General features: G+C 39.4%; 2 protein-coding genes and 1 non-coding gene across 3 annotated transcripts in view; 1 reads left to right on the forward strand and 2 right to left on the reverse strand.

Annotated features, from left to right (window-relative positions):
• The window catches only part of Rarres1 (retinoic acid receptor responder 1), a gene marked incomplete at its 5' end in the record, with an annotated part of 27,107 nt that extends 13,004 nt beyond the window's left edge, over positions 1 to 14,103 (forward strand). Inside the window, 5 exons of the mRNA XM_010636923.2 lie at positions 523 to 585; positions 3,184 to 3,367; positions 7,818 to 7,954; positions 13,751 to 13,813; positions 13,895 to 14,103. Coding sequence (XP_010635225.1) covers positions 523 to 585; positions 3,184 to 3,367; positions 7,818 to 7,954; positions 13,751 to 13,813; positions 13,895 to 14,044 — 597 coding nt within the window. The remainder of the gene's footprint in view (positions 1 to 522; positions 586 to 3,183; positions 3,368 to 7,817; positions 7,955 to 13,750; positions 13,814 to 13,894) is intronic.
• Positions 12,428 to 12,538, reverse strand: LOC117284571. The gene has a single exon (XR_004515661.1). It is a non-coding gene; the product is annotated as a U6 spliceosomal RNA (small nuclear RNA).
• Positions 14,104 to 18,562: 4,459 nt separating the features above from the next.
• The window catches only part of Gfm1 (G elongation factor mitochondrial 1), a 44,356-nt gene continuing 43,421 nt past the window's right edge, over positions 18,563 to 19,497 (reverse strand). Inside the window, exon 18 of the mRNA XM_010636922.3 lies at positions 18,563 to 19,356. Coding sequence (XP_010635224.1) covers positions 19,225 to 19,356 — 132 coding nt within the window. The 3' untranslated portion in view covers positions 18,563 to 19,224. The remainder of the gene's footprint in view (positions 19,357 to 19,497) is intronic.

The raw sequence follows: 19,497 nt of genomic DNA on the forward strand, positions 1-19,497 counted from the left end.
CTCTCTCTCTCTCTCTCTCTCTCTCTCTCTCTCTCTCTCTCTCTCTCTCTCTTCTTCAATCTTTCACTTCCTTCCTGCCCATCAGATCTCAGCTTAGAGATGGCTTCATCCCAATACCTTTGTTTAGCTTACAGTGGGAAAAGGAGAGCCCTAAATTCATATATGCAGCACCCGCCCCCAGGTCAGGGCCCAGAGAAAGCACTGAATGGCTAGGGAATGAAGGAATTCACTCCAGTTCCCCGCACACACCTGGTGCTCTGTCAGGGTGGGCTTTCTCCTGGATACAACTGTATTCCTTTCTCAGACTGCCTTTCTAATTACAAATGAACCTAGCAAACAGAATGACATGAAACCCAAATGTGAGATCTTCTCTCCTCCTAGGAAAATCCCCAATTTCATTCAGGTGAAAATGTAACAGCGACCATTGGCATGCCACGTTACCCTCAAAGTGTGATTCTTAAACGAGGATGTTAATGGTGAGTGGGGTTTCTGCAATACTAAGATTCTATTTTTACATTTCAGGTTGATCCAAAAGGGGGATGTAAAGTTGAGCTGGTGTTTAGCACAGAACACTACAACCAGGAGGTAAGCCACAATTAGTGAAGGAGGGTCTTAGTAAGTTCTATGAATACACTAAAAAAAGCGAGTCCTATTAAAGCCTGGAGGCTTTGTTCTAATTTCCCTCCTCTGTTTTCTGTTTGTTCCAAGAACTGAAAAACAGCACACAGAAAATCAAGATTCAACTATTTCAGCTTTATAGCCTTATGCAGTTGCATTTAAAACCATCTCCCCCTCCTCAGGGCCCCCGGGAGAGAATTTCACAGCTCCCTTTGCTACCCTTCCTCGCACCTTGGAATGACTCACTCTCAAATGCCAGCGTGTCCTTTCCTGTCAGCTGGTGACATTTCTGGTTACAGGCTGGCCTTGCGTGAGGCCAGTACCGCAGCTTACATGGATGGGACGTGCCGCAGAAGCCAGATCCACACCCATGCCTGCTGCAGGCATTATTAGCCACACTGCAGTGGCCCCCATGTTTTGCCAAATGTGCTGTACTGTGTTTTCAAGAAGAAAGTAAACAGAAAACACACGTGGAAGTTAGAGCCAAATGAACTTCCAAATGCTGGACCAGTCCGGGAGGCTACAACCAGAGCAGAGTGGAGAGAACAAAACAGATTTTTTTTTAGTATTATTCATAGTCCAGTCAGTCTGGGAAGCGCAGGCAGCATCCAGCATCAAAGTATCTCAGGAAGGCAGAGATGTAGAGACAAAGGGGATACCCCAGGCCATGCTACTGGAAGAGTGCTTTCCAGCGCACAGAAACAAGTCCCAGCATGACAACGGTATACTCGGACTGTGTGGCTGAATAATAAGCCAAGGATTCAAAGTTTCTTAATAGATAAGGAAGATGTGTTTGATTTCTAATGTTGCAAACTGAAAAAGCATTAGATTAAAGTTAAAGGGAAAACGATTACTAGCTTACTTTGACAACAATATGTTCTTTGGGAGTTGCTCCTGTAGGTACATTAAGCACACAGCTGGCTAACTGAAGTGCTCCATTTCAGGAGGAAGATTCTTTATCTTCAGGCAGCTGCTTTGTTTCCATGGAAGTGTTGGGGGGCAGGGATGGACTGCAAGATAAAAAGGGGTAATATCATACCTGGTTCTTTCTGTCTTCCCTGGAAAGAGCTGGCAACAAAAGAGAACATATAGGAGCCCTGCTTTCTGCCTATGACATGCCTCTCCCTGGAAAGCCCTTTCACCTTTTTTTCTATTTTGTACTAAAAGTTAGTATTCCAACGCACCCTGAATTTCTCATTCACTCAAAACTGGCACTCAGAGGGGAAAGTTGCCCGTTGGGGAAGCTATTTCAGTTTTTTCTTAGTTATTAAAAAAAAAAGGCTTATTAAGCAGATCTAACTTTTATTATAATTTGTGTCCTGGACATTTTATTTCTGGTGATGGTTTTAATTGGGACTCCACACATTTAAACAATTGCAAAAGTGCAAGGAAAGTTATTGCCTCAACTGGTCAACCAATCACATTTTAAAAGGAGATACGAGGGCTGGGGATTTAGCTCAGTGATGCCGCCACCTGCCTAAAAAGCACGAAGACCCGAGTTTGATCCCTGGTACCACAACAAACAAACAAACAAACCACAAAACAAAACAACTCCCCCTGCCCCCCAAAAAACAGGAGATACTGACTAGGGGTCCATGGCTGGGTTTGGGTAGAACATGAACCCTTCACACTGAAGACCTCTAGTTGATGGGATGAGCAAGTGCATTTTTCTAGGAATGAATTCCCCGTCTTTTCTTTGTGGGGTTAAGGAATCTATGACCAAATATGTGAAGAACAACTATCCTAGAAAAGTCATACATGCGATGCTTAGTTGAGGCTGCCTCTGGATTGGAAATACGTTAACAGTGGCCCCAGAATTCCAAGTAGATCTCCATTTAATTACAGAGAAGCATCGCTCAGGTTGTTGAGTCACCTATGCCTCCAATGTTGGATTGATCTCTGGGCAGAGAGGTCAAGTTACTTTTTTTTTTTTTGTACTGGGGATTGAACTCGGGTCCTTGCACTTGCAAGGCAGGACACCGAACCACTGAGCTAAATCCCCAGCCCACGAGGTCAAGTTACTAAAGGAGTTAACAGTTGAGCTCAGATGAACAGGAGCTCAAGCCTTCGCTTACCACTTGCCACTTACATTCCATGACTAGTGAGTTATAGAGAAGGTTCCTTTTGAAATTTCAGTATCTTAGGTGTTTATTGAAATCAGACAGTATAATTTATAAAACAGCAAGAATGTTTCTTTTGTTGGTAGCAGCCAGCATCATCTTTTAGCTTAAGTTAGTTACTTTAACGTCCAACTAGGCATTATGCTGGTCCACAGCAGAGAGTGAAGTACCCACCATATTGGAGCCAGACAATACCTAAATATCAATGATATATAGGGCAGGGGATTTAGCTCAGTGGTGCTGCCACCTGCCCTACAAGCACAAGGTCCAGAGAGTGATCCCTGGTACAAGAAAAAAAATCACTGTCTGTAAGTGTATTAATGCCAGAGTACATGCCGTGCACAATGACCTTGTTCCAATCTTGTGTTTATGTGCACTGGGGTTTGCGTGTGTGGCTGTGCATGGTAAGGAACAATCCTATCGAATTCCAAAATCTTTGTTTCAGGAAGGTGAGGAGCGTTTGGGGAAATGTTCTGCTAACGTGTTCTTCAAGAATCAGAAACCCAGACCAGCCATTAATGTCACCTGTACAAGGCTCGTGGAGAAAAGGAAAAGACAACAGGATGATTACCTGCTTTACAAGCAAATGAAGCACCTGAAGAAACCCTTGGATGCAGTCAGCATACCTGGTAGGATTAGTATCTGTAATTTCTATATTTTGGAATTACTAAATCTTAAAGAATAATTAAACATTTATGCCTGAAGTGGCACTTAATACTTCAAGTACAGATTGTGGGGTGCCTCACTATTTACTTTAAAAGTAAACTTGGAGATTTCTTTTTCTGGTCTTCATCTTTAGTACAGTTTAGTTATCCCCACCAAAGGCTATTGGGGTCTCTTTATCTCTCCATTTAAAATCCCAGAACATGGGTGCAGCATGAGCTGAACTTCCAAGTAAAAGGTAAGGAGGTCTTTGCAGCTGGGCATGCATACTAGGGTACAGTTTTCCAGGTCAGTTCAAGCCTGAAGTGAGATTTCTGGAGATTTTGGGTGGTAACCTTGGAACGTTAGCTAACAAGATACACTCCGGTGCCTCTGCTGTGCCCTACATACCAGGGCCAGCCGAGGGGCTGTCTCATCGTTCTGGGTACAGCAGTAGAGTCATGTTTACCTCATTTCAGGTCAGCAGCTCATGGGCAGCAGTGCCATCTCTAATAGACAGGCCCTGCCCTCTGCGATGACTCAGCTGAAGTGAAGCACAGCTCATTTGTGCTGGCACTCCACAGTGAGTGGGCAGGTGTCGGGACTCGGCACTTACTGGCAAATCCAATTTTCAAAACCACAAAAGCAATCTCTGGACTTGCACAACTTGGGAATTAAGCTTGACATCTGACCACACACTCTCCCCATTTGCTCATCTGCCCAGCTACCCTGAGACCACGGCAAACCTACTGCAATACCCAGGGAGCTGCAGGCTCCATTCCTGCGTTGAGTGTATCTGGGCCCCATCAATTCAGTGATACTCAGGAAATGTTTTTAAAAATCCAGAAGAGGAATACTGCCTCTTGTGTTTCTACAATTCAGTGTCTTGGATGATTTTCATTGCCAAAGAATTATGAAAAGCAATTCAGACACTTACATTGTAGTAGAATGTGTTTATACTTAGTCATCAGCTCACTTAAAGCAGTACTAATACTTGGAATCTGTCGTTATTAGGGATTTTTCCCCTTATTTAGGGAAATAGGGCTTATCTAATCTCCTTAAAACACACATTCAGAAATTGCAGAGGTCATTTACTTTGAATAGTTGCCACAGGATCAGTAGATTTTTGAATACTTCAATAGCACAGGTTAACTGGATCTTGTTCAGTTAATACATCTTACGTTCTCATAAGGATTGTTGTATAGCAATTTGGCTGCTATGAAACTTCAAAAACGTTCAACAGAGGCAACTTCTCATTAACAAAGCTCACAAGTCTGTTCTCATTGTAAATACAACAGAGACACTTAGTGATGCTATTTACAGCCTGTCTGTGTATGAAAACTACTTCAAACTGAAAAGGTTCGAGTTTAGATAAAGTGAATCAAACCTATGGTGCTATCCTTGGAGTAGCCAGTTCGAATTTTAGCATATTCTATTTAGCATTCAATCAATCCAAGGTATTAGACTATTGTATAACTGGTAAGTTGAGAGTATTTTGTTCTTGTTCCACATTGTTTTTTCCCTTTAAAAATTAGTCATCTTGTTTTTATTGAGTAAAAATATCACTTCTACTGAATTCATACCATCCCATAAATGACCAAGCGTACTAGATACAGAGGAAAAGACCAAGAGCTGTGAATGACCAGCTAGAGTTGTCTGGGCATCTTTTCAAATGTCCTCACTGTTCACAGTATTCAGTGTAACTCATTTATCTCCCAAGGTAATGGGTTTGGATATCAAATCCAGACTTATAATAGCACTGTAAGATGAAATACATGATGGTGAATTGCAGGAAGTTTTCAATCAGTGAAGACAAGGACGATGGAAACCTCTCAATAGTAAAACAAGGAAAAAATGTTTATGTCACTGTTGACCTCACTCAGAGTCTTGCATTACCTAATGTTCTACAATCTTAATGGTTCAGCTGTTCACACAGGGAGAAATGATAGATTCATTCATAAAACACTGATGCTGTTGTCAGAAAGCAGAAGTCTAAAACATACTTTCTACAAGAACATTTTTTCCCCTCCCTGGTACCAGGACCTTGCATTTGTGAGGAAGGCACAGTGCCACTGAGCTCAATCCACAGCCCTTACAATAACATTTTTAAAAACAGTCACAACTCCCTGCTAATAACATATGCTGGCAGCAAAACAACATAATCACACTAAAGAGCTCACAGACAAGTTAATGAGCATTGTAGTGTTCGGTCCTTAGTGTAAAGGCATCTGGGTGTTACTTAATAGGAAACCTGGGACCAAAAACTTACAGGAACCATGGAATATAAAATGACGATAGTGCAGGCTGGGAAAGTAATACCTTTCTTCTTTATCCTCACACATGTTCCCCCCTGAGAGTACCCTTCAAATGCTGGGCCCTCCTTGCCACTCAGTATTCATTCTGAATTCTTACGGCACTCCACTAACAACTGTGCAGAAGCTTTTCCATTTCCTGGGGTCCAGAACGTACCCAGGCCACTCACACCCTGTGAAGAGATGGTTTGTCTGCTGCTTTACTGAGACAGAGAACGTGCTCCTGCAATCCCTTCTACCTCAGCGATCCTCTGTGCCTTCCCCATGTCCTTTACGCTAAGGGCCCTTTTGTTGACATACCCTTCATTCTAGTTTCTGTGACCTGTGACTTCTTCCATGCTTCTGCCCCATCAATTTCCTTCTAATTTCTGGACATCTTTTTTGTTTTTGTACCGGGGATCAAACTCAGGACCTCGCGCTTGCTAGGCAGGCAGAACCAACTGAGCTAAATCCCCGGCCCTGATTGCCTTCTAATTTCTAAAAACTTCTACCAGCTCCTTGTTCTGCCCTAGAATGACAGTCAAAGCCAGGCGCCTTGTTGACCAGTTACAACACAGATTCATCCCATCTCCTTCCTCATTTTTCTCCTCTTATAAAGTAGACTCTGTATACATTGTGGCATCCTCAGCCTCCTCCTACCTGGCTTCTATACTATGTACACAAGTGAAACTGTTGTATCTTGGCTCACCACAGACCACCCACATCACCCAACCTCTTCTCCTCCATTTGTCTGTAGTGGTTTGCATCAGGTACTGCTCCGTGTTTGTAACACCGTCTTTAATAACCTACTACCAAACTCACACAAAAGGCTTGAATATTTGACCTTTATTTATTTAATAGCATTACTATAGTATTGGTGTTCTCCTAAATTTGGCTTAAGAACTTTGGTCATTATAAACTCACCTCCTAACATTTAATGATTTGCTGTTTTCTATCGAGCCTACCTCCACAAAGCATTTGAACCCATCCTGTCTTGGTCAATGCCACTGAAAGTCCTTCATGCCTGTGGTACATCTTCCTAGGACTACTGCAGTAGTCTACCTGCCGTGTCAGATTTTATTCTTCTCTAAACTGTGGCCCGGTGGCCTAGGTTATCTTCCTGCACTTACGTACTGAATTCAAGTCCCTACCCTGGCACGGCATACAAGGCCATCCACAGTACGGTGCCAGTGTATTTCCTTCAGACCAGCACTGTATCTGCTCCTACCCAGAGCCCTCTGGTCTTGGTGCGCTCACTCTCTCACTTGTGCTTCTACCCCTACACCCATGTACACAGCAGGGGTGCAAGGCCCAGCAAAATCTCACCTCTTTGAAACCTTTGCACAGCTCTATAGCATAAAGAAAAACCTCTCTGATATCAGCTCCCTCCTGTTTTACAAAATGCACCAGCTGTGTTTTCTAGCCAAGTCAAGTTCTACTAATAAACAGAATTTATCCTAAAAATTATTTTACCAAGAATTGGTTTCCTAATCAGCTAGCAAGTATTCCTCACATAATGTGAATTACAGGTCTTTCCACTAAATTGCATAAAGTGATCCATGAAGTTATAAATTAACTACTAAAATTTGAATTTTTAAAAGTCCCCAAAACTAAATAACCATTGTATTTCTGTTGCGGCTATTTCGATATTATGTAGGTTTAAAAATATTTCAAATGAAGAAGACATCAAGTCCACAGACCATGCTATCAGAAAAACCCAACTGATTTCTTCAGGTGTTCATAAAAGGAGAAAGACTGCCAACACATTAATTAGCTTTAAAGCCAATAATCAGAGAAGGACAGAGATACCTACAGATTTGGAGTTCACTAATCAACGTTTTAACCTAATTAGTAGTGCTGCTCAACAAAACTGTAGATGGACTTTTAGTATCGTCATGGCTCTTGTTCTGTATTATAGCACAGTGCATCCATTACATTGTTTTGTAGTAGATTTACTCAGCGTGGCAAGGTGAAGCATACAGTCTCCATAGAAACAGACATGAGGAAGTCACATGTCTATCTCAAGGTTTTACCGTGAAGGAGATGAACTGATACGACTAAACTTAAACTTTTTCATTACTGAAGCTTCTAAAGTTTTGTCTCAGAAAGTGCCTAAATTCAAATGTGCTTTTTTCTTCCCTCTCAGATAGCCATGGATATGTTGACCCCTCACTGAGACCCATCTGGGACTTGGCTTTTCTTGGAAGCTCTTACGTGATGTGGGAAAAGACGAGTCAGTTTTTACACTACTACTTGGTCCAGCTTAGTAGTGTGAAGCAGTGGGTAAGGAATCTGAAAAGTAACTGGATGAGAGATACAACCGATGCAGTGTTCTCAGACTAATGTGAATTTCTAACTCCATGAAAGCTTTGATTGCATTTCATTCCTTTAACAAATATTGGAGTGCCTGCAGTGGGCAAGGTATTGCTGCGGGGAGTGGGGATGTAACAGTGAAAAAAACAAGACTGCTGTCCTCACTGAGAGCAATTCTAAAGGAAGTTCAGACAGTGAACTAATAAATATGTATCAAATGGGGTAAATGGTATGGAGAAAAATAAAGTAGGAGAAGAGAATGCACAGTTTTGATAGAATGACTACCTGTATAGTCTAAAAGCAAGGCTAATTTCAGCAGAAGTGATATTGAAGAAGGAATTGAGAGGGAGCTGAGACCCCTAAAGGGATGAGACTTTTAGGCAGGGGAAAGTGAGGCAGCAGCCCGGCTGAAGAATTTGAGAAATGGCTATGAGGATAGTGTGGTGAGCAGAATGAGCAAGGGGCCTGCACCAGGGGATACAATCAAAGGGAAGGCAGGTGGAGAGGTTCTGTTCATGCACAGCCTGGGAGGCCATTAGAGGGCTTTGTCCTTTATTCTGTCTTCCGCCTACTGGGGTTCTTAGCAGAGGAGTGACACACAGAATCATTATGGCTGTGAACGGACTGTGGGAGGATAAGGAGGAAGCAGGAGGACCAGCAAACACTGCAGTAACCCAGGCGAGGCCTGACTGTCAGCCATGGAAGTAGCAATTGGCCTGGTGAGAAGTGTTTGGATCAGGGCAGATGGACCATATTTGCTCATGGGCTGGGTGTGGATATGAGAAAATGGATTTGGGCCTCAAACCAGAAAGATACAGTTTTCATGAACTCAATGTGGAAGACTAAAGGAAGAACAGATTTACAAGGAAAATGTTCTTGGTTTGTGGCATGCTAAATCCTATCACCAAGTAGAGAATCTGTATAGTCAGCTAGACACACAAGTCTGAAGTTCATGGGAAAGGAATGGGCTGGAGTCACGTCTGTGCACACAGTATTCAGTCACAAAACCGTGGGCTGGGGCTTCAGCTCAGTGGTGCTGCTGCCTGCCTCACAAGCGCAAGGTCCGGAGTTTGATCCCTGGTAACACACACACACACACACACACACACACACAAGTCACAAGACTGGATAAGATCTCAGGTAATGATGTAGACAGAGAAAGTAAGTTATATAAGGTTCGAGGCCTCAAACCCTTCTAACTTTAGATTTCAAACAGGAACCATGAGAATTCACCTGGAAAGAAATAAATCACAACAGCTCAGTTGCTGTAGCAGGCAGATGTCAAAGTGGAAACTAGCAGATGCTCCAGGCTACCTGCTTCCTCTTCTCAGTGAATGCGAGGTAAAGTCCTGAGCTGACAGCAAGGAGGAGACAAAGTGCTGGGACTATGGGGAAGGGGGCACCATGCAGCCTGACAGGCCTTAAAGATTTCAATTCCGAGGACCGGTCACACACAGCTGTGTGGGTGCAGGTGCCAAGTAAGTGAAGAGAGCTGGATTTAGTCAGGGTTTGGATTTCTGTCCACCAAGTGTGATAGGGAGAGAGGGGTATTTTCAGAATAAGCAAAATCAACTTCTCTGAGAGGCAAGCTGAACCAATCATGAGCAGCAACTTTTAAAATTCATATTTTTATAGATTTGTCCATGGCTAGATTATCACTTCTGAGCACAGATTTGCCCCACATTAAGTCAGCATTTTTAGTGCCAATAATAATTTCTGTGCCCTCCAAAGGCCTGTTGTAAGACATCAACTAGAACCTAGTTTCTTTTCTTTCCCCTTGTGGAGTGCTTTTCGATAGAAATTATCACTTAATTGAACACTGCTATTAAGTCAGGATACAGTTCTTTTGCCAGATAAAAGCTTCTCTGTCTTTCTATTAGTGAAAATGGGGACACCCATGTAAACCACAGTTTGAAAAAGTAGAGAGGATGTCACTGAGTAAGAATTTTAGATTTGTTTTACTCTGTAGAGTTTAAGTTTTAGAAAATAATAATTGAATATAGAACTGACTTTTTGGGTCACATAAGGCAAATAACTTCATCTCTTAGGACCAACTAAAGGAAGACTAACAAACTGATTGAGGACCTGGAAACTAATAAGCTTAAATCACTGGCAGAGAGAAAATTTTTGTTTCAAGTTCGATAGGCATTTTGGCTTACAATTCTCTTAAAGAAAAGTAGTATGCACACATATCCATATACGTTTTCAAATTCTGCTATTCAGTGTCCACAAAGGACTTCCATCATTCAACAAAAGAAGCAACAGAAGCAAAAAGCAAAGCTATTGATGGTTTTTACAAGTCACTAAGAGCAGAAGGTCTCAGCCCTATTCTGGGAGATCAGTAACAAGGAAATAGGGCTAAGAAGCTCAAGATACTACAGAGGCAGGAAGTGACGGGCAGTGCTCAGAAAAGTAGTTTTCCAAAACTTTCAGTGTGGGAATTATTAACTTTATACTAAGTGTTAAATTCAGCTTTTCATGCAACTGTGCAAGTAAATACAAAATTATAAACTCATAAGGGCCAGGGATTTAGCTCAGCAGTTCAGTGGCCTGCCTCGCAAGCGCAAGGATCTGAGTTGGATCCCCGGTACCACACACACACACACACACACACACACACACACACACACACACAAAACCTCATAGACTTAAATGAACAATCCCTGAGAGAAGATTGAAGGAGGTAATGAAATACAACTATAAAAGGAGAATGGGGAAAAATATAAGAACCAAGATATATCATGTAAAGGTACAAATTCCCAATGATGCGTGTCATCATATTGTATACCTAAAATGTACCAATAAACTTAATGAAAAAAATAGAAAAAACAAAACAAAACAAAACTACATTTATCCCTAAAGACAACTGAGGAGATTCTATGGGCTTACAAGTCTCAATATCTACTAGGATATATTGTACCTTGTTCAAATATGTCTCAGATAGCCTTGGGTCTTTCACTTTAAAACAAACTTTAAAATCACCCTAACAAGTTATACACACAGATGGTAGGGATTTCTTAAAATTACATTAGATCCATAAATTAATTGGGGAAGAAGTTGCATCTGTTTTACAATATTGTCTCTTTTGATGTCTTTCAATAAAGCCTAAGTTTTTTCATAAAGTTAAAAAAAAAAAAGAAATACAACTATAAAATATGACCCATCATCCTGGTACTATCATTGCTTTAAAACTGAAGAACAGATGTTACTCTCAATACCCTGAGGGTTGTGCTAAGGTCAGGGGAGATACACTGGCTAGGAAAAAAATAGATAATAGCTTTACTTTTATCCTTAGCCTTTAATATGAGTGAAAAAAGTAAAGCTGCATATTGTTCCTACTTTTATCAATCAGACCGAGATTCTGTAAGCACCCCAAACCATCTAACCAGCACTACGTCGCTACAATCAGTTCAAGGCTTTACCCCAACCCAAGGTCTCCACTAGCCAAAGAATCCATTGCATATACCTGATCTATTCTGCTTTAAGCCTGCTCAGTACTAAAAGCACACTGGTTCTAGTAGGAATTATTCTCTTTTGAAGGGAACTAGTAGAAGAGATATGGGGTGGATCACAAGGGAAAAAACAAAACACTTCCAGTCTGTTTTCATCAAGATTAAAGTGCAGACACAACAAAAAATGCAACCATAAATCACCATCAATTTGGTCTACAAGGACTTGGCATTTGTGATTTGAAAAGAAGCCAAAGACATTATTTCCGAGTTATGTTAAAAATAATGACTTCTTGGCAGAGCTTGACCTGCTATGGGCCCATGAGTCCCGGAATACTTTGCCAGATTGGGAAGGAAGGTGTCCTATAGTTCTTCAATAAGCTGTGCTTTTTGGTTTGCTTTAAGGTTGCGTCTTCCTGGAGGAGGAAGATTTTACAAAAAATGGCAATGTTAAGGGTGTGATTCCACAACTTTATTGAGGGAGGCCTTAAATAGTAGTGTTTCCAACAACGTCACAGCCAGTTTGTGTGGAACATCTTAGGAGAGATGACCATTTCCACGCAAGGTCAAGGTAGTCGCCAACGTCAAATAAGGCTAAATGCCAGGTGCCTGCCCCAACTCCACCAGACTGATAGAGTCATCCTCTGTGGGGAACTGGTTCCAGGCTGCATCCCCAATGACCAAATCTCCAAATGCTCATGTCACTTGAATTTGCATAGAAGCTTTACATTCTCCCATGTACATCATCTTTAGCTACACATATCTTATGCAATGTAAATACTATGTAAATAATTTATATAAGGTATTGTTTAAGGAACAATGACAAGGAAAAGTCCATACATGCTTAGGGCAGATGCAGGTTTTTTCAAACACAAATACTTTTTTATTTATGGGATATCATTTTACACCAGTTCCACTGAAAACTAAAACCAACATGCTGTACTTAAGTTAGGTGGCGTAACAGCATTTCAGTTAAGCTGACAACACAAAGCAAAAAAATATGGAACGCTTCACAAATTCGCATGTCATCCTTGCGCAGGCAGGGGCTGTGCTAATCTTCTCTGTATCGTTCCAATTTTAGTATGTGTGCTGCCGAAGCGAGCACCACAATTTTTAAAAAGTACTTTTAGTTCTTGGTTGGTTGTGCGCATGGATGGCCAACTATAATTGGAATGTTTTGTGGCTTGTTCTCTTATGAGACACTCAATTTTCTCTGATGCATTCTCTGATTTTTGCAGCTTGTACCTCAGATGTTTGCTTTGAACACTCGTAGGTACATTGCTAGGCGGGAGACAACACCTTCAAAGAAGCCACCATATAAAAGCAGTCTATTCCTGATTCATCCCTACTTTTTCTTATTTTCTTTCTACGATATACTTCTCATTTGATGTAAACTTCCTTTTGTGCAGAAGTCTCCATCAAAGAAAAAACTTAATGTGTAGGATCTTTTTCTGTTGTATTTACTTTTTAATATTTTTTTAGAGGTCTCAATAAAAACCTGCTAGAAGACTAAAATTATATCCTAGAGTTGATTTTTTTTTTTGGTTTGGTTTTTAAGGAAAAGTACCTCTTTCATTTTTACTAATAAAGAGATAAGCCTCTTTGCATAAAAAATAGAAAATGTCAATAGGAAACTGTCTTTAGTCACTAGTAAAACATGCAGGAATCAAGTACATAACAGGTGAGGACAGCCTGCCTACCTACTGAAAAATATCTAGAGCACTGGTTTTAGAAACAGCATGGTAGAGTTTTATAGCATATAAATGAAGAAAGAGAGTTTTGGAGCGAGCAGATTAGGGGTGGAATCCCCATTTGTCAGTTGCTAGCTGTAACCTTAGGCTCGTGCTCCTATAAAACCAGGCTTGTGCTACACACTACTGTAAGGCAGAATTACATGAGACTATATAGAAAGTACCTACTGCAGAACCGATAGTAGGCATTCTAGACATACTGGTTGCTTTTCCCCTTGTCTTGTTTCCCAACATGGCAGGGATAACTTTAGCAGCTTGAGGTGTGTATATAGCATCCAGATCCTTAAGGCTGCTACAAAATTGTCCCTATTCCCAGAGTTTTCAGCCTCCATCAAAAACTGTAAATATCAGAGAGAAAAAAATGATAAAAAACATTGAACCAGACTTTTATATAACTCAGTAAGACAATTCATGACTTCCATTATCTTGCTGCAGAATACACCAAAAGAAAAGAGGCTGAACTATAAAGGCAGCAGGAGACTCAAGGTAGCCATCCTAAATGAGAATGTATAGGACACGGCTCATAAGTATCTATTATACTCACTCACTCTTTTTGCTTCCTTTAGAAAACTAATGATGATGCAATTGATTTTGATTATACTGTACTGCTTCATGAATTCCCAACACAGGTAAAATACAGAATTATATGCAAAATTGTTTTTACCTTAAGTTTTTGCAGGTTGTGTTCTAATTTTATGACTATTTCCTAGGAAATCATCCCCTGTCGTATTCACCTGGTCTGGTACCCTGGCAAACCACTTAAAGTGAAGTACCACTGTCAAGAGCTACAGACCTCAGAAGAAGCCTCTGGTACTGTAGAAGGATCAGCTGTGGAACTAACACAGCTTAGGAACTTCTAAAATTAAAATGGAAGCCGGGCATGGTGGCGCACACCTGTAATCCCAACACTCGGGAGGCTGAGGCAGGAGAATCACTGTTGAGTTTGAGACCAGCCTAGGCTACATAGTGAGTGCCAGGTCAGTCTCAACTACATAGTGAGACCCTGTCTCAAAAAAAAAAAAAAAAAGGACCTGCTTATACCAAATTGCCAACAAAATGACTATATTAGTTGTACAAAATGTATTAGTAAAACAGCTAAGGCCTGTATATTCTAATAACTTAGTGGTCCTCAGCAGGTTCAAGATTTTAGCCCTAGGGCCGGGGATTTAGCTCAGCGGTTCAGTGGCCTGCCTTGCAAGTGCAAGGACCTGAGTTCAATCCCCGGTATAAAAAAAAAGATTTTAGCCCTAAAATGCAAAATACATCAATTAGTATATGTTGCCAATGGATCAATCATTATTTTTCATAAGACAATGGTTTCATCTTTGAATCTGTACTTCTTATTGTGAACACAGTGTAGCTATTTTTATGTTGCTAAATTGCTCCTGCCTAGTATGTCAAGAAATATATCTGCAATGAAAGTAATCTATAGGGAAGACATTTAACTGAATAATTTTATTATATTTTATCATTTCAAGCAATTATTCCTTTTTAACTTGATACCTACTTTTTAAATAACTGTTTGTTTCTAAATAATGTGTTTGCAGAGATTTGTATGCATAGACAAAATTTGTACTAAACTAAAATTAAATAAAATCAATATTGTTTGCTTCAAATTTTACAAATATGGTACCTTACCAAATAACACTGTCAGCAAACGTGCATTAAAAGAAACACTAATATAACAGAGTACATCAAATATTTACAATTTTTCTTTAGAAAGATAACTTGAATCCAGTGTGGATCTAAGCAATTTATGAAGGCAAACATAACATGTACCATAATCAAATCAAGGCAAGAAGAATTGGTTCAGGAAATGTTGCCATCATTTGCCTCTAAAAATTATAATTTAAGGGAACATTTATATCAGTATCTGAAAACATTTAGCCAGGTTACTTGGCCAGTAATTGATTTGGAAGCATCAGCCTTACAATATAACAAACTACAGATGCACATTTACTTACAGTGAGGCTATGTCCCAATAAATCCACAAGTTGAAAATATCATAGCTTGAAAACACATGTAATATTTAACCTATGAAATAGGTACCTGTACTGCTATACAATTGAAGTTTACACTAACGAAAAAATTTAGACAGGGACTCTTACAAAATAAAAATAAATATGTCTCATTTATCCATTTTTCTATTTAAAACCTCAAACTGTTGTATTTACTTGCCCAACATCCAGCTGTTTTCTAAGTATTCTGAAACACTAAAGGAAACTTCTGCTCTCTCACCTATGTGATAAGAGCAAGTGCTCTTTCTAAAATAACAAAGAAACAATCTACAATGATTACTATGCCAAATCAAGAGAGAAACTGCTTTAACTAGAGTACCCTAAATAATCAAAAACAGATTCTCAGAGTATTATTATATCATATTCAATGTGCTGTGTCCTTTAATAATTCTTTTAGTATCACATTAAGGACCAGAAAAGGGTGTTTATATGGCGTTTCAGTCCTCATTCTGATAAAAGCACTGCCTGTTAGTGAGATTAGACTTACAGATGTGACCATAATCCAGCCAGGAAAGAGTTCTGAGGTTACCTGTGAGCAAACATTTCAGTGTCATACATTATGAGGGGAAACTGCACACAGGCAAACAATACACAAACACAATTACCTAAATTATAAATTCACAAAACCACAAGAGCTAAACATTTTTCAGTATTACCTAAAATTGTCTAATATCATTAGAACATCTTTTCTAGTGCAAACTCTAAAATTGGTGACTTGATTTTAACAACGTTTTTCATAGCTAACAAGAGAAAGAAAATACGCGATCTGCTGTGGCATAAAATACAAACTCCAAATTCCCTAGGCCAGTGATGGTGAACCTTTCAATGATAACAACCAGCAGGCTGTAGCACAGGTACCATGGGTTTGCCAGCACTGCTAAGTCCTCTTCTCATTAAGACTAAATTTATCTGAATCACTGGGTGCCAACGGGTCACATCAGCATCATCTCTTCAGAATTTTAAGACATACAAAATAGTATCAAGATGTTCATTGCATTCTATTTTATTCTACTCTTAGTTTCAATTTTTCCCACCTCAGTTAAACATCGGTACAATTAAACAAGTACTTCTGAAAGTCAATTAGAAGCTTCTACACTTGCCCTTGAATGTTAGTCCTTTATGACATCTTATTTTATCACACCAGTTTTTCTCAGCTTAGAAAATTCAGACCTTTCTATGACTTCCTAGCTTTCAAAGTCCCATAAAAGCTAACGTGGCTGACACCTACTTGAATAGAGAAATGTTCACATAAATTTTCTGATCTGAGAATACAATTAACTTATTTCAGTAACGCACTACAGTGTTATTTATTTGAAGACATTTTACACAGCAGTTAAATCTTCAATTCAGCAACTTATACTTTTAGCAATGTAAGCTGTTATTTTCTACAAAGGGATATATTCAAATGTGTCAATTTACTATTTCCCTTTGGCTCACTACTTCAAGACTCATGCAGATTTCAAAAACTTTAAAATATAAAACATCTTAGACTACAGAACTGATTAAATTTTGGTAGTTTCATAAACTATGCAATCAGAGAGTGAGCAGAGTAGAATAACAGAAAACTTGACTGTATGCTAAAGGAAGAACTAATAGCCCAAACTTAAGTGCTGTCTAAAACAATACTAACAATACTAAAAAGAATACTAGCGCACATCTGAATTGCAAGTATCTTTCACTTCACGCCTTGCACCTCAGTGCAGGCAAAACTGCAGTGGTCTTTAATGCTGAGTGCATAATGCAATCACCTGGGAAAGTTTCAGAGGCTCCAAGAGTCTGAGGTGAGCCTGAGGTGTTTCTTTTTAAAGCTCCCAGGTAACTTTTAAAGTGCAGCCAGGACAGTACATACATGCACTACCTCCTAGTGTTGCTACTCCTCTCCAGGCACAGGCAATATGGGTTTTCGTTAGCCAACGATTATCCTTCACAAAAGAAATATAAAAAATAAATCTTTATTTATAAATATTCACATTAATTTTTTCCATGCTACAGATTCTGGCTGGGATTTAGTCTTTGCAAGCTATCACCAAGCTAATGAGTTAGCAAAAGGTGTGGGTTAGGTTTCTGGATCTGTTCCCTACGTGCTATTTGAGTTACCTGCCCCCTCACACACGCTGCTGAAACCGTTTCATTTCTTATGAAACACTGGGGATGAATTTGATACTTAGGATCATTTCTGACACTCTAACTTTAAAACTGGAATATTTAAGGGCCAAGGATTTAGCTCAGCGGCACGGCACCTGCCTTGCAAGCACAGGGTCCTGTGTTCAATCCTAGGCACCAAAAACAAAACCAAACCGGAATATATGAAACAAAACACATGAAAAACATGTCCCCATTTTTCCATCTTGCTGACTACTCTAAATAGCCAGAGAGACCACGCTAAATCCCACGAAAGTATTTTGTCACTGGGTATAATACTCTTAACAATGAGTGGTGAGAGTTGCTGATGTGATGCCAAAGCAACCACATTTCTCAGGCTCAGGGCTACTGCAGCAATAGACATATTCATGGGCGAAATGTACTTGACCACGGTCAGACCTAAAGTATCCATTCCATAACTTAATAAGCAGCATTATCTTACAAAAAATTGCCTTCTCTATGCCTCTGCTTCTAACAAAAGAGACATAATACTGTAACAGTATTGTGTGAGGATTAAATAATATATTTAAACAAATGCTTGATACTTTCAAAGCCTTTCTTCCTAAATACAATAAATTATAAAGTCAAATTTGTAAAACAAGAAAAATATAAGAATTTAAAATGAATTATTTCATTTCTATCACCCAGTAAGAGTACATAGGTATATGGTACCAGATAATTTTTGGATGAAGACATTCTGAAGAGTATGGTAGAACTCCCTGGAGAAAATGTGACCTATTCTGGAAACAAAAGCTTAACATTTGTTCCTTCACAATCTCAAGTAATATAGTATAGGAATGCAACAGACTGACTTCAACTGAGTAGCAACTTTATAAATTACATTTTATTAATGAAAGAAATGAAGATGAACATAAGAATGGCATTTTAAGGATATATTTTTTACTTCATATAGGACTGCATATAATATCTGTATTCTTAAAACACAGGCAGTCAGGAATCTGCAGAAGCTACAAGCTGAAGCAATGAGCCATATTGCAAACAAGCTAGAAATTTAGCTAGTGGGTTATTTTTTGTTTTTTATTTGGTTTTTTTGGGGGGAGGGTACAGGGGATTGAACTTGGGTCCTTGCGCTTTGCAAGGCAGGCCACCGAACCGCTGAGCTAAATCCCCAGCCCTGCTTAGTTTTTGAAGCAGGGTCTCACTATGTAGTTCAGGTTGGCCTTAAACTCACTATGTAGCTCAGGCTATCTTTGAACTCATGGCAATCCCCCTGCCTCAGCCTCCTGAGTGCTGGGAGTACAGGCATTCACCACCATACCCGGCTAACCAGTATTTTAATAATCCAGTGAAGAATTTAAAAAGTTGCTCTCTAGCAAAAACATATGGAATCCACCCAAACAAAAAGCGCTTGCCCATTAATGACACTCCAAGAAGTGTCATGATGTATAAAATTTCCTTTAAGTCAATGTATGAGACATAAAGAAACAAACTATCATTTGATAAACTGTTACCACTGTCACTGCTGAATTTAGATGAAAACTGTATAGCTATTCTGGTACAAACTGTTTTCTCAGCATTTCTATATTTTGAAAATTCTCATGATTAAAAGAAAAAATTTGGAAAGAAGTTTGCACATATTTCAAGCTTAGAAGTGTAACTGAAACAAATCGCTTCCTTTAAATGTTAAATATATTTCAGTACTGTAAAAGTCATATCTTATTCAAGGTTGTTTAATGAACTATAAAACCAAATCAGCAAAATTGAAATATACACAGAATTATCTTTGAATATAATAGAAGCTCCTGAATGTGAAATAGGAAAGGCTTCTAAAATTTGTTTCAGCAACTTGAATTTGTACCTTTGAAATCTACCATTCCCAAACCTTGCAGATTCAATTAAAATAAATAAAATGAGGAAATTCAGTTCTTGGCTTTTCCTTTTTTTACAGGAAGTTGACCTGTAGCTTCCAAATACTTATTAATGAGTTCTTCTTGTGTTGATGGCAAACATGGTTGATACCTGCAGTATTCCATTGTGTATTCTCCCTTTCCCTAGGGGTTCAGAAGTGGGGGAGAGAAAAGGAAAGAAAGAATGAATTTTTTTTACAACTGTCAAGTCACGTCAGGATTTCATAAATTGATCATTTTATAAGATGCTCTTTTGAAGAGCACTACAGTAAAGTTTAAACAACT

Source organism: Fukomys damarensis, unplaced genomic scaffold (assembly GCF_012274545.1).
Source record: "Fukomys damarensis isolate Sample0158 unplaced genomic scaffold, DMR_v1.0_HiC HiC_scaffold_37, whole genome shotgun sequence".
NCBI lineage: Eukaryota > Metazoa > Chordata > Mammalia > Rodentia > Bathyergidae > Fukomys > Fukomys damarensis.